Raw genomic sequence first — 15,204 nt, 5'->3', positions numbered from 1 at the left:
GAATTCAGCAAGACCCTTAGCCGCAGCCACTCCCACCTACCGCCAAGCTGGATTGGACCTTGGGGCTAGTCACAGCTTCTTGGAGCTCTCTCAGCCCCACCTACCTCACAGGGTGTTTGTTGTGAGGGGGGAAGGGCAAGGAGAGTGTAAGCCCCTTCGAGTCTCCTGCAGGAGAGAAAGGGGGGATATAAATCCAAACTCTTCTTCTTTACTAAAGGTGATTACCGTGTTTGTTCCAATTATCGCACAATAGCCATCATCCCACATGCAAGCAAGATCCTTCTCAAGATAATACAAGAAAGGCTAAGACCAATCGTCGAAGCACAACTCCCTGATGTACAGTCGCTCTACACCAACCAGGAAGCCACAGTGAGAATGGCACATGGTGACACAGACTGGTTCCAAATCGGCAAAGGTGTCAGGGCTGCATTCTCTCACATTCTCTGCATTCTCTGTTCAACCTCTATGCCGAAGTGATCATGCGAAAATCAGATAGAAGACTCAAAAATAGGAGTGAAAATTGGAGGCAGAAACATCAACAATCTTTGTTATGCAGATGACACAACACTGCTTGCAGAGACCGAGAGCGATCTGATAGTGAAGATCAAAACTGAAAGCGAAAAAAATGGGCTTCCATCGCAATATGAAGAAAACAAACATCATGACGACAGCTAGCATAGATTGGACCAAAATTAGCATTGACAATGAGGACATTGAGTGCATCCAGGACTTCATCTTCCTAGGCTCAAAAATTGACTGTAATGGAGAAGTAACTCCTGAGATAAAGCTGGAGAATGGTTAAGCGCAATGCTGAGCGATGAGATAAAATTTGGAAAAAAGCAGGAGACAATCAGCGAATCAAGAGACCAAGCACAGGCTAAGTCCAAAGAAGCCATCATCTTCCCCATAACCATGTATGGATGTGAAAGCTGGACTATAAAGAAAGCTGACAGAATAATAGACGCTTTCGAGTTGTGGTGTTGGCGAAAACTAATGCGCATACCATGGACAGCTAGGGTGACAAATGCAGAAGTCTTGAGCCGCATAAAACCAGATAACATCACTAGAAGGGAAAATAACCAGGCTCAGACTTACATACTTCGGTCATGTGATGCGATCAAATTCGCTAGAAAAAGCTATGATGCTCGGACTTGTCAATGGCGGGAGAAGACCTGGACGCCAAAGAATACGATGGCCGGATACCATAAAAGCTGATACAGGCATGAGCATCAACCAGCTGAAGGAAGCAGTAGTTAATCGAAAAATGTGGAAAGAGCTTGCCTATCCGGGTTTGCCAAAGAATTAGCAGATCGACTGAGATGGATAACACGTCATCCATCAATCGCCAGCCCAGCCCCACTTCATAGCGATCTTACAATTTTAGAGCGTCACCTGAGGACTTGGGCTCTGACTCATAAAATCTTATGCTGGAATAGAATTCTGTAAGCCATTAAGGTGCCACAAAACTGTAGCTTAATTTTACTCAAAAAAGGAGTGCACAGGTTGCTTATAGTCTCAGGTTGCTTATAACCATGTCATAGCGTTTCAGGACCAGCCTATATGATACATCCCAGGTTGCAAGCTTTTGATTTCTCCTCAGCAATTCAGGATGCTACAGGGGTGTGGGGGCAGACTGTCTAAAGTTATGGTTTTGTCAGCATCCTATATGGAATGCGGTTGAGCAGGTGTACAGATTTAAAATGGTGCTGGTGTCATGTTGCACCCTTGCCTTTCTGAGAAGCAAAACAAAACACCCAAGCAGAAGTTTATCACATTTCTCTCTAGCACCCAATGGAACACACAGATCTCTTAAGGGTGAAAGGAGAGGAAAACCATGGTAGTATATACCCAGAGGAACTGCATTCCTTGGGTCATTAAAAAAAATAAAACTTACTTCATAAACAAAAGAGACATTGACATGCCCTGAGGCACCAGTGTCACATTTAAAATAAGCCTGAGATTTCTGAACTTGAGATATCAAAAATAAACCTGGGCCACAATATATACAAAGCCTACATTGACACCAAAAGCCTTCCTCTACAAAATAAATCATGGAGTTTATGGGACAAATGTGGCACAAAGATAACTATTCCACCCTCCTCACGTAGTAGCTGAGACCCTACCAAGAGAGACATCAAGTTCAGACAGGGATGTGGGGCAGAAGTTTTCCATGCTACAGTACGAGGTGGGTGCCTGCACAAGTATAATTTCATCCCCCCAGCTAAGTTTGAGCAAATATATCTATGGCAGGAAAGAGAATGTCTCCTTCTGAGCCATATCCACCCATACTCACGTGACAAAAATAAATTCACCAGTAATATTAAGATTTATTACCTTTTAACAATAATCAGATCAACCTGAACTTTTATCTAACTATCATGGGCACATGTGCAGTAATCTCCCCAGCCTGCCAGGCTACTTATGTGCCTACATTCATTCCCCTCCACTCCAACTCAATGTGTCTGTTTCGTCAAGTACGTACTTCCTACATTTAAAAATGGGGAGACACATGGTCCCCCACCCCAGTTGAGGCTATCACTGGCTCTATCAAGGGAAGAGGAGGCTCTTCCCAATCTGCTATGCAGAAGCTAGAGTGACATGGAGTTAGTGTCACCACTGTTGAAGCAAAAAGGCAAAAATATTCTTCGGCAGAAAGAAGTAATCAGAGAGACTTGCCGAGGTTCAGATCTATAGGCGACTTCTGTTTTTCCACTGTGGAAGTAGTCTCTGATAGATATGTACATCAGAAACCGCTGTGTATGTTATCAGCTTCCCAGATGAAAAAGAGATGCGCAAGTCACCATTTCTACATTACAAAGCACACACTTTTCTTGAAAAATATTAAGTTCCCCATCAAAAATGGTGCAAAGACGCTCTTGGCAATAGAATCTGTCTTAGTGACTCAATTAGAATAATAATGACTCTATTAGAATAACAGTTCCATTACTTAAGAAACAAGACCAGCTGAGAGAAAGGAAGAGGGAAATCCCTCTGGTTAGATACCTCTCTTGCAGGAGCACGGTGATAAATTCTCACAGCCCATGTGAAGATGCATATGCAGCCCTGTCACACTGAATTTTAGACAACAACGGAAGTGAGAATCCTGCAGCTTCTTTCCAAACTATGATACATCACTTGGCTGTTGCATCACAATCCAAAGAAGCTGAGCAGAAAACACCTGATGTTGCCATGGCTCTCAGTGACCTCACTGCAAGAAAATCTGACTGGAAGGTACCCTAGAAGTTTTGCGCAAGAGGAACAAAAGTCCCATTCCTGTTCTGCCTACCACTGTGATCTCACACCCTGCAGGCAATAGTCAGAAAAAGGATGCTCCCATGTCAGGGGCTCAATGATTCTGTAAATGTTGACAGAACCAGTCAGGCTTTGTTAAGAGGACTTGGTCTCCGCTTTTTCTCTCGGCATCCGCCCCATGGTGTAAAATTCCTGGTTGGGGCGGAGATCCAGGAAGTGAGCCATGCGGTTGGACATGGCAAAAAAAGATGAAATCGCAGCAATGTCCCAAGCATCTTCCCGGTCAAATCCATGTACCTCCAGCTTATGAAAGTGCTCTTGGGTGATGTTCTCCGCACGGCAGATAGCAAGTGCAAACTCAAGCATAGCCAGGTCCCGAGCACTTAGGTCAGCCAGTTTCCAGTTCACTGTGACCTGGGGGAAAAGCAAAGTCATAAGGAATTACGAACTCTAAGCCTAGAAAATGAAACAACACTCGAGTTCTGATGTGGCTGGGAAGTTCAACATGGACTAGCATCAAATAAAAACAGACCCTTAACCAATAATATGACCCTAAACTCAATCAGAGTGCTTTGCTCTTCTGAACAACACGGGTCAGATGCAGAGGGTGACAAAACTCCTGCATTTTTAACAAACTTTTTGGGAATGCACAACCTGTCAACCTTATAGCACAGTGCAGATGAGGTGAAATTTCCAAAAATTTTGATTTTATGCCGTTCTAGGCTGAGGGAACTTTCTGGTAAAAGACCCCCTCCCCTTCTAATCAAGTGTGATAGCTCACATCTTATAACCTAGCTTAAATTAATCAAAAGATATTATTATTATTATTATTATTATTATTATTATTATTATTATTATTATTATTATTATTATTATTATTATTATTATTATTATTGTAGATTTCACAGCTGCCAGATCTTTAGCTGGTTGTTGGCCTTCATTACAATTCGAGCCTCACCCAGAGGCCTAGGAAGTTGTAATGTATTGGCGTAGTATTCGTGCGGATCCCAGCAGGGCTGCCTTCTGAATTTGACAGATGTTAATTTTGCCAATTCAGAGATGTTTCAAGTGCTGCCCTAGTGTTTTTGGGATGTTGTTGTTATTATTATTATTATTGTTGTTGTTGTTGTTATTATTATTATTATTATTATTATTATTATTATTATTATTATTATTATTATTATTATTATTAGATTTTATATACCGCCCTCCCCCAAAGGGCTCTGGGCGGTGCACAACATAATAAACAAACACAATAGAGCACAATTTAGAAAACATCAGAAATATAAATATACATAAATATAGGCTCTATTAACTTTGAAATAACTAAAACCCATTAAAATACAGCATTCCAATATACAATATATAGTGCCCGACAGCTAAAAACCCTCCCAAGAGGGGAACGGCAGTTCCCGCAGATGTTACAGGACCACATAATTTAAGAAAAGAGAAGGGGGACTGCCTATCAGTGGCCGGCCTCTCCAAAAGCCCGGTGGAACAACTTGGTCTTACAGGCCCTGTGGAACTCACCAAGAACCCGCAGGGCCCGGACTGCTGGAGGAAGAGGCCATAAAGGCCCTGACCCGAGTGGAGGCCAGCCACATCATTGAGGGACCGGGGACCAGTAACAAGTTGGCCTCTGCAGAATGCAGAGGCCGAACTGGGACATGTGGGGTAAGACGGTCCTGAAGGTACAAAGGTCCCAGGCTGCGCAAGGCCTTAGAGGCCCGCGCAAGGCACCCACACCTTGAAGATGATTAAACACACAGAATCAACATTCCACAATTTCTGCCAAAGTTTTAGCAATCTTGCTGTAGTGATCAAATGATCAAAACCATTGCCATTCAAATCCATAAAATTTCCCTGAAACACAGAAAATTCAGGCCTGTGTTTGGCAAGCACATTCTAAACATCTGTGTGCTGATGGCTCCCTTAGTGGGACAAACTTACAGTTACAGTGAGGCCAACCTTAAAAGTGTTTGCTACATGAAACTACCACCAGCCTCTTTCACAAAAAGGACAAGAGCCAGGGAAGAAGGCAGATACTAACCTGATCTGCTAAAGTCGGTTTCTTGGAGTATATCCGATGTAAAGCACCGTGTGCAATCACACAGTAGGGACAACTGTTAACGATGCTTGTGGCTACAATGATGAGCTCTTTGTCAGCCTTATTTAGGTTTCCTGCAGACATAAGACCAGTTCATGTTTCAGGAGTCATTTTGTGACTAATTCACAACGCTTCTGGCTGTCATATCTTGCAGCTGCTTTCTAACAATACTCAGGTTGATTTTTTTCCCCACATGCATAAAGTTGCAGCATTACAATTGTGTTCCAAGGAACCATGATGCTATACTGGAACAAGATCAATTCACATTCCTTTAAATAAAGGATATTTGCAATACAACCCAACGCACAGCTGCTCCAGTTTAAGCCCACTGAAATAAATGAGCTCAGACTGCTAACACTGCATAGGATTGCAATCGACTTAAGATATGTAAACTATTTATAATGGCACACTGGGGTTTATATTTGCCACTGACCTGAAATTCCATAGAAACGACAGGAAATAAAATGAAATGTGAAACTGTCAATGTATACTTATTGTCCTATTGTTCTAAATCCTGCAACGTTCCCTTGTAAATTACACTGAATTTACTGTTGGATTTGACAGCCTTGCATGCAGCAGGCACGGAATTTTGGGACAGCTCATTGGTGTATTCTAAAAGTGGCAGAGTTGGTGCACTGTATAGCTCTCTGAGATGAAGGAATAGAGATGTTGTTCAAGGTCGCGTCTGTTAACTAAAAAATGCTAAAGTAAAAGCTTACTCCTGACTGAAAGTTTAATACTGTAAACTGTGCTTGTTATTGGTAACCAAATTGTAACCAAAATGAAGTATAAATGTGTCGACATATAAGCGTTACTATGTTTATATATGTAGTCTCTTTTCTCTCAGTATAAGTAAAGTTATTTTGTTTATGATTTCTAAGGTAAAAAAGGCTAGTCTTTACCAAGATAACTGTTCTTCTTTAAAGTGGCACATAAGCTACATTCTGCTCATTATTCTGCTTTTGACCTTCATTTACCACCATTCCATACTGCAATGGTTCTTAACAATGGTCACAGAGAGAAAGACAAGTAGTCATGTTTTGCTTTTGGAAGCTGCAGCGTTGTTTACACAAAACTTGAACACTGACAGTGCAATCCTATGCAATGTTAACCCAATCTAAGCATATTGATTTCAGTGTCCTAAGGTGGAACAACTCCACATAGGACTACACTGAAACATTAGTTGGGTTTAATATGATTATGCCCAATACATAGGGAAGAACAGCAAACTTAGCCAAAGGCTCTGTGATGGTCCTACTGAGGAGGCCAACCACTTTCAGCCCAAGTTACAGCTTTCAAAAAAGCCTCACCTGTGTAGTATACACTGGAAACATAACAAAAAACCCCGCAAGCAGTTCAGCAGTTCAGCTCTTATTTTCACTGTGGTTGTAGGGATGTTTGAAAATAACGCCAGAAGTCATTAGCAATCTCTGGCCAAGAGTTTATGCAGTCACTAATGTGCTGCATTCTGGAACTGCATAGCTCACAAGGCAATTCAAAGCTACCTTTCGATCGTAAGTCAATAACTGAGGAATTTATTTTATTTTTAGTTTCGGAGGATCAGCATTGCATTTTGAGGAATTCATGGAGTGTTTTACTGCCAGTGGAAGTTACCATTTTTCAGTAAATGTTGCTGTTGTGAATGGTCATCCAAACAGCAAACATTGTATTTACCCAACATCCGAGAAGGAAAACCTGAAGTTTCCAACAGCTGTCTCAGAAGAAGTTCTAGAGTTATTTATTTAACTTAATACCTTGCCCTTAATACCCAACCTAAGGCCTGGCTCAGAACTAACGTACAATATATATGTAACATAAGATCAACAATAAAACGATTCAATGCATTAATATAAAATCAATACTAATCGACTAAAATCCCATAATTTACTATGGCGTCAATATACACTCCATTTAAAATTTACGGTGCCAGATTTCTAGCTGAATATTCAATTCAATTATCTGAAAGTTTATCCCTTCCATCCTTAGTTCATTAAAAAATATATCAAGGGAGGGAGGTAGCAGGTGGGATGGAAGGCCGGCTAGATAGAAAACTGTTGCTGCCTCAATGATAGACCTAGTAGAACATCTCTGTATTACAGGCCTTGCAGAACTGAACTGGTCCCACAGGGTCTGAGTCTCAGCCAACGGAGTTCCACCAGGTCGGGGCTACAGCAGAAAATGCTCTGGCCCCAGTTGAGACTAGCTGGATATTTTAGGGGCCAAGGACCACCAAGAAGCCACTGCCAGAAGAATGCAATGTTCTCTTGGGGCGATATGAAGGGAAGTAGTCCTGCAGATACGACAGTCCCAGACCACTCAAAGCCTTGAAGGTTAACACCAAAACCTTGAACATGATCCGGAATTCAACTGGTAACCAATGCAGCTGGCAAAGCACATGTCAAATATGTGCTCTTATATGGGAACCTGTCAAGATAATTGCTGCTGCACTTTGAACCAGCTGCAGTTTCCACAGCAGCTTCAAGGGTAGGCCAACATAGAGTGAGTTACAGTAGTCTAGCCTGGAGGTGACTGTTGCATGGATCACTGTAGCCAGGTCTGACTGAGCGAGATAAGTATGGGGCCAACAGCCTAACCTGGCAGAGGTGGAAAAAAGCCACATTGACTGTGTGTGCAACCTGGGCCTCCATTGGAAGAGAGGAGTCCAGGAGAACACCCAGACTTTTCACAGAGGAAGCAGGTGTTGATGTCACTTAGCCTAACTTCGGCAGCTGGAAATCCCCATTCAATCCACCCCATCCCAGCCACAGGACCTCCGTCTTCGATGGATTCATTTTCAGTCTGCTCTTTTTCAGCTGACCCACCACAGTCTCTAGACATCTGGTCAAAGGATCAGCAGTGGCAGCTGGCTGGCCCTCCATCAACAGAGAGTACTGGGTGTCATCAGCATATTGAGGGCAACCCAACCCAAAGCTCCAAACCAGCATAAATTAGCCCGCCACCTATGCAGGGCATTGACACCCAAATGCAGAACTAACCATGGGAAGTAATATTGGGCACATCTGGGGGTACAATCTAAGAGCAGTGGCTAGGGGAGGCATCAAGCAATCCATTATAGGGGGCGTATGTGGAAATAGGGGAAAACTTGGGGTGACACTTGGCTTGTGACCCCTGACCTAATAATGGTTTACAGTAGCCACATCAGGAGAGAAGTTTCCATCTGGTTACAATTTGAGTAGAGATGAAGTTCTTACCTGTTTCCTTGTTCATAATGGCATTGTAGTAAGCAAAGAATGCTCTAAATTCTGCTGGCCGATGAGACATTGCCGTAAACACATTGGGCAAAAACCCAGTCTGTTTAAAGAGAGAAAAATGCAGAAACCTTTAAATAAAAGATTAGATTCTACGCAATTTTGTGCAATTAGATATCACTTAGCAAGGCTACATCTGTCCTTCCAAATCACCCTATCAATGTAATCTAGCATGTGCTCTTCATTCCAAATGTATGGGACCCCTGAGACGGCCAATGTGTGGCTGTATGTGATTTAATAAGTCTGAACAAGATAAGCAGGAATCATGGGTTTGAATTTCCTTCAATGAGACATCAGTCACAGCTGTTCATATTTGCCACTCACCAATGACAAGCAGTCATTTCAGCTAGCCAAGCATGTGCCACAACACAGATCACCGCCCTGCAACCATTATGTGCACTGCCTTCTGCTTCCCCCTGCCTGTATACTATTTCTGGTGGAAGATATATAGTGTAGGTTGGCTGGAAACCTTGGGGCTGATGGGAATTGTAGTCCATAACATCTGGAGTGCCAAAGGTTCGCCACCACGGGTGTAGGTCTTGACTAGAACTTCATGTAAGATGACGTTATTACACAGCATGCTAATTCTGGATAATCAGTTTGAGCCAGGGTTTTTCTTTTAAACTCACAGTTAAAAACCAAGGCTGAAAATCCCCTTCGAAGGGAACAGAACGTTCTTACCTTTACTTCCACTTCCTCCATGAGCTCCACTATATCATAGGGCAAATCTTTCTTATTCGGTATCGGATAACGTCCGACGGATTTATTGGAGTTCTCGCTCTCTGTGCTATAGGCATGGTTCAAGGCTACCAGTTGGGGTCTTCCCCAAAAGCTCCCCGACACTCTGAGAGGCAGAAGCTAAAACAGAAAATGGACACAATAACTTCTGTATGACATAGTATAGCGCTTTTGCATACTTGGCAACATTTGCATCACCAGTTTGGCATATGATATACTGCAGTTTATGGCTCAAGAGTAGAACCGAAAGAAATAGGGCTACACCAAGCAATGTGCCAGCAACCAAAAAAGGTGAAAAATGCCAGGTGACAGCTTTATTATCACACAAAGTCCTTACACTGTTTACCTTACAGCCAATTCTTGAGGCTTAGAAAGGACTGTATAAACATTGAAAATTAAAAAGGGAGGCAAGAACTTTAAAACAAAATCTTGCCTCAGAAATTACCCAGACGACATATCACATCTTGAAGAAGGAAAGATTTATTACACAACAACCCAAAGTCACAAAGGGAGAGAATTACTGTCAATTTGACTTCTAATCACATCAAGATGCAATTTTAAAAAGCACATATAAAAACTGAATATGCTATATGATGTTCCGATTTGTGAGAAAAAAACACCATTTCTTTTACGAGAACATCCAATTTAAATGACAAATCAGTTCACAGAAATACTTTTGTTCTCACCAAACCATTCCATGAAGCGGTTTTCCAAAGATATAGATGTTGACATTATGAGTGTTGTAACCTAACTCAAACTATGAACAGTTTCGTTAACCCCTATGACCATAAAAATGTTTTAAAACAACGATATACCATGGAATTCAGAAAAAAGTATTTATGCCAGCATATGTTCTCACAATAAAGTATATGCTAGAAAGTTAAAGGTACCAATAATTGAACACAGGAACAATATACGTCGCAGAACAGCTGGTGCTCCTTTGATACAACATTTCATTGAGCAAGACCCACTGATTTCATTTTGGGGGTCTATATAAATCACGCCTCATAATGAAAATCTTGTTTAAAAAGGAGACTGAGTGGACTGTAAGGTTTTAGACTTTGGCCCCCAGTGTGTTAAATTCTGATCTGGGACTTTGGACTTTGCTCAGATAATTTCTACATAAAAAAGTTGCGTCATTCTCCACTCAACAATACAACTCAATTGCTGTAGAAAGGCTCAGCACAAAGGAATTCGGGACAGTATTTGCTCTATATATTTATACTGTCTTGCTTCATGACCAATGTATAGACTATTTCTCTTTTTCTATATTCTATACGCGTCCTTTCTTAAGCTTATTTCATCCTGTTTTTAAAAATTAATATTAACTTTAATAGTTGGTAATATTTTTTATTATTTGGTCCTCCTAGCATTTGCATTTAACATAAAATTATGCTTTTTAATAGATGCTCCTGATAAAGCTTGTACAGCTAAACATGTCAGGGCTTTGGATGACAATGCAGCTGTCACCAGATATCTTTTTGCCTTTTTTGGGTCAAGTGTAGAACCACCTCACGCATTGTCCCTCCCACTAGTATGAGATTTTCATACTAAGGCCCCTTCCGCATATGCAGAATAATGCATTTTCCATCCACTTTCAAACAATTGTGAAAGTGGATTGAAATGTGTGGAAGTGCCTTAAGTCCTGCTGTCAGTGTTCCTAGCAGCAGAAGTGAGGCAGGAGGTAAGCAGAGACAGTGTTCTCTCAGTAGTGGCTTCTCTGACCTTTGGAATGCTGTCCTCCTGGACATTTGCATGGCACATACCTTACTGCATGCTGTCTGACTGCACTATTTTAGATTCAGTAATCTTCCTTGGGGCTCAGCTAAAAGGAACACTATAAAGAAAGTGGTACTTTAGGCACCAGGCAAGAACCCAACCTTTCTACTTAGGTCCCTTCCGCACATGTAAATAACGCACTTTCAATCCACTTGGAGACTTTGAACTAAATGCCATTTTAGGTTTCTACTTGTTTTTACTTTCTCTCCTGCTCCTAAATGTTATTTTATGGTGAGATTGCTCTTCTGATGCTTTACATTCCTTGTAGGTTTATTACTAGTTTTATTGATGGTTTTTACATTTTAAAAAAATATTTATTTATTTTTGAAAGATAAAGAATTAATCAACAGAAGAAGATAAAGAAAAGCAAATGGATGTTATCATGATTGCAATTCTAAAAGTTAAAAGAGACAGCATGGTTATATTTATGCCTTTCTTTTAAAATCTTAACACGATTATCTATATGAACTATTTTTAAGTTAACTCTTGATAGTCCAAAATAAATTGATTAAAAACACTAATATATGATTACTAATAATTTTCTTTAAAAAACCTTCTCTGTGGATATAATTCACATTGTCAAATTATTTATTTATTTATTGTTTAATCTTATGTACCGCCCTATCCCCATCTGATTTAATTAAATGTTTTAATATTTTGTATTGTTGCTATGATTCTGTTACCAAGTTGTAATTAATTTTGTGAGCCACCTCAAGCTGCTCTCTGTAGAGGTGACCTATGATTTTTTTTTAAAGGACAGATTCAAGACTCTTCAAGATGTGATATGCCAGCACTTCCTGGGTTTTGGGGAATGTTCAGTTTCCCTAAAGGCTGCATTACCTTTTAACTTGGGTCCTAGTTGGCTGCTCTCAGCTTTCCACCACAACAACCATGCCCTTCGAAGAGAGACTTAGGGAACTGGGTATGTTTAGTTTGATGAAGAGAAGGTTAAGAGGTGACACGATACCATGTTTAGATATTTGAAGGGATGTCATGTTAGCGAGGGGGCAAGCTTGTTTTCTGCTGCTCCAGAGACTAGGACCAGGAGTAATGGGTTCAAGGTGAAGGAAAGAGATTCCACCTAAACATCAGGAAAAACTTCTTGACAGTCAGAGCTGTTTGACAGTGGAATGAACTACCTCAGAGTGTGGTGGAGTTTCCTTCTTTGGAGGTTTTTAAAGAGAGGCTCGATGGCCATCTATCAGGAGTGCTTTGTGTGTTCCTGCATTGCAGGGGGTTGAACTTGATGGCCCTTTGGATCTCTTCCAACTCTATGAGTGTAACCCAAGATTATGGCCCTCTCGTCTTTTCGGAGAGGGATGTGGAGTTCAGCTCACAAAAGCAGGAGGATGCAGGTAGGTGGCTGAACTCTGTTGCAGGAAAAATTGTACCCACTACAATATCTTCCTGCCTTTCAGATTTATTTTGAAAGAAGGACAGACAAATCATTACTTCAAGCCAGCCTAAATGTCCCTTTTGTTTTATGAAGATCAAAACCACATTTCTATCACAGGCTTTTAATAGCCCCAATTATCATCTGCTTTGATGCTTTCTGGGGGCGGGGGGGGGAAGCACCTATTGCACTCAGGGACGGTTTATACACACAAGGGTATGGACTCAAGCATTGGTCTGCTTATTTTCAACAAGAATTGAAGCTTTTTAAAAAGTAGCACACAAACAAAAGGAAAAAATCCCATAAGAATGGGTTACGAAAGGGCTAAAAAGAAGCTGCTGATTTGTTTACACACGTTGCCCCAGATCTACTAAGCAAAGACAATAAAAGCAGACAGACAAAAGGTACAGCTCAGAAGTCCCAGCAATGAACGGATGTTTGTGCAACAAGACTTATTGTGCCATCCTAGACACCCTTCTAAGCTCTTCACCTTCAGTCTGCTTGGGAGGGTGTAACTTTGTTTAGGATTGCACAGTGAGGTCAGGGAGTGCAGAACTTTCCATCCTGTTGTAAGACTTTATGCTAGGAGGAAGAGGTGGAGGAAGAAAGTGACGTCACGATGCAGCTGACTTGTGATGACTCGGTAACATCTTCAAGGCCAGAGATGAACAGAAGTGGTTTGCCATTTCCTCCTTCTGCACAGCAAATGGAGACTTCTGCCCAAGTACTAACTAGGGCCAGGACAGACTAAAACACAGGCAATCAATACCAATTACAGCCCACAATGAAAATCACTGCACAGACCAAACAGTTTAGTGTTCGACCAAACACATTTAGTCAAGGCCAACTTCAATATCCATGATCAGATTTTTAGACAGTCATTAAAAACAGCTACAGAAGAAGGGCAATTTAGATTCCCCCTTCGGTTTTCCCCTCCCAAGAGAGTTCACACCAATATAATGGCTATTAAGGCAGAAGGAGAGAGCTCCTCCCCTCTGCTCTTATAACAGCAGCTCAACACACTAAAGGAGAAATTCAAGGAATACTGGACCTGGGACAGCGTTTCAGTTAACTTGGAAGGACTTACTTTACTTCCAAATAAGTATGCTGAGATTTAAAAAGTGATATATATATATATATATATTTTGTAAAAGATGAAGCAGTGGAAGAAGAAGCACCAATTGAAAGGGGTATTAACTCTACACTATTTGCATTGAAAATAAAACCAAGCTGAATAATTATTTTGTGCAATTTATTTCATAAAGTGTGCTATACTCCCTTGCCAAAGCAGAGAGGGCATTTACAACAGCAAGAGATATAAATGCTTTCAAAAGTCTCTTCTAAACTCACTCTTCAAAGACATTCTTCAAACCTATCAGCTGTCATTGAAGAATACAAAACTCTTAGACACAGCTGCACATATGCAATTTATGTCCATGAACATGAATACCTGAGGATTGGAACAGTAAGCCAACCCAATAAAAGAGTTATAACAATTACTTGTAAGGTAAACTTTAAGTTACTTTCTAATGATTAACAAGAGTGAGTTTAGGCATTTTAAAAGATGACCCTTCATTCTTTGATTTAATCTTTAATTGAAGGTAGCCTTCACTACACATACCATGCTGGGTTATTTTTTTGCATCTCTAATTTTGCAATCCAGTTTCATACTTTTCTGTGTTTCCAATTTCTTACTACCAGCGGATTCTTTTAGATATATATTGATAACTGTAAAACATTTGATCCTTTTAGTTATATTTTATTTACTTTATGTTGGGCTGTGACAGTAATAAAAATTGACTGATGGATAGCAGGCATCACCAGGACCATAAATCGTCTTGAAAGCAGTGAAAGGAAACTGGTAGGTCAACACATCAAACAAAATGCAATCAATCAATCAATCAATAAAAATGTGAGAAATAAATAAATTAAATAAGGTGAGCACTTCAGATTTCAAACTCAAGCCATCCAACCAAGACAAAAGGCAGGTCCAGTTTTGGCTAGAAGGGCCAATATTTTTGATGCCTCTTGCTTTAGATAAGGCGAGGGTGGATGGGAGGCTACAATATAAAGCTGTTGCTGGGAGGGAAAGGTGCTCTGAGCGCTGACTGCTGCAGGATCGCTTCTTTTCCTCGAACTTTGCTCCTCTCACTCTTACGCACGACCCAAGGGAGACCCAGCGCTTTAACCATTGTACCCCACTGCCCTGCTACATATAGGGGGGCGCGAGGTAAGGAAGCGCTCCGTTGGGAATAAGGTACCACCTCGCTTTAGCAGGACACCTATCTGGATGGAATTACGACTCACTGGTCCAGATATTGGAGGAAGAGGCAGCCCCCAAATGAAGAACCACGGCATATGGCCACCCTCCGCCCCACGACACGACCGGACCACGGCAGCCTTGCATTACTGCAGCAGAGACAAACGGCCAGCAGCTGCCTTTGGTACTCACCGACGCGCAGCCCGGCCGGCGGAACTGCAGGAGACTGCGAAACAGACGGATCGGCATGGTTTGCGAATCCCCACACCACGCCGCGTTCTCAGCCCCAGACGCCAGAAGGCGCGCGCATGCCCAGAAACGCCTCGCCCGCCCCGCCCCCGTTCCGAAGCGGAGGTCGTCTTGCCCCAAGGCCGGAAAAGCTAATTGGAGGGGAAAGCCGCAAAAG

General features: G+C 41.6%; 1 protein-coding gene and 1 long non-coding RNA gene across 2 annotated transcripts in view; one reads left to right on the top strand and one right to left on the bottom strand.

Annotated features, from left to right (window-relative positions):
* LOC125436125 overlaps positions 1 to 15,204 on the top strand; it is a 513,530-nt gene that overhangs the window by 93,995 nt on the left and 404,331 nt on the right. The window lies entirely within an intron of this gene.
* Positions 2,308 to 15,135, bottom strand: LOC125436123. Its single transcript, XM_048502763.1, has 5 exons — positions 14,991 to 15,135; positions 9,310 to 9,486; positions 8,572 to 8,671; positions 5,303 to 5,433; positions 2,308 to 3,666 (listed from the first exon to the last, which is right to left on the bottom strand). Exons 1-5 carry the CDS (start codon positions 15,045 to 15,047, stop codon positions 3,388 to 3,390), a joined length of 744 nt encoding a protein of 247 aa, XP_048358720.1. The 5' UTR covers positions 15,048 to 15,135; the 3' UTR covers positions 2,308 to 3,387.

Source organism: Sphaerodactylus townsendi, linkage group LG07, assembly GCF_021028975.2.
Source record: "Sphaerodactylus townsendi isolate TG3544 linkage group LG07, MPM_Stown_v2.3, whole genome shotgun sequence".
NCBI classification, from domain to species: Eukaryota; Metazoa; Chordata; class Lepidosauria; order Squamata; family Sphaerodactylidae; genus Sphaerodactylus; species Sphaerodactylus townsendi.
This window is presented reverse-complemented; position numbering and strand designations above follow the sequence as displayed.

Coding starts and splice junctions, on each gene's coding strand:
- LOC125436123 (XM_048502763.1), bottom strand. CDS start 15,047: ATGCCGATCCGTCTGTTTCGCAGTCTCCTGCAGTTCCGCCGGCCGGGC. Junction 9,487..14,990: donor GCCGGCCGGGCTGCGCGTCG/GTGAGTACCAAA, acceptor TTTCTGTTTTAG/CTTCTGCCTCTCAGAGTGTC. Junction 8,672..9,309: donor TGGAGGAAGTGGAAGTAAAG/GTAAGAACGTTC, acceptor CTCTTTAAACAG/ACTGGGTTTTTGCCCAATGT.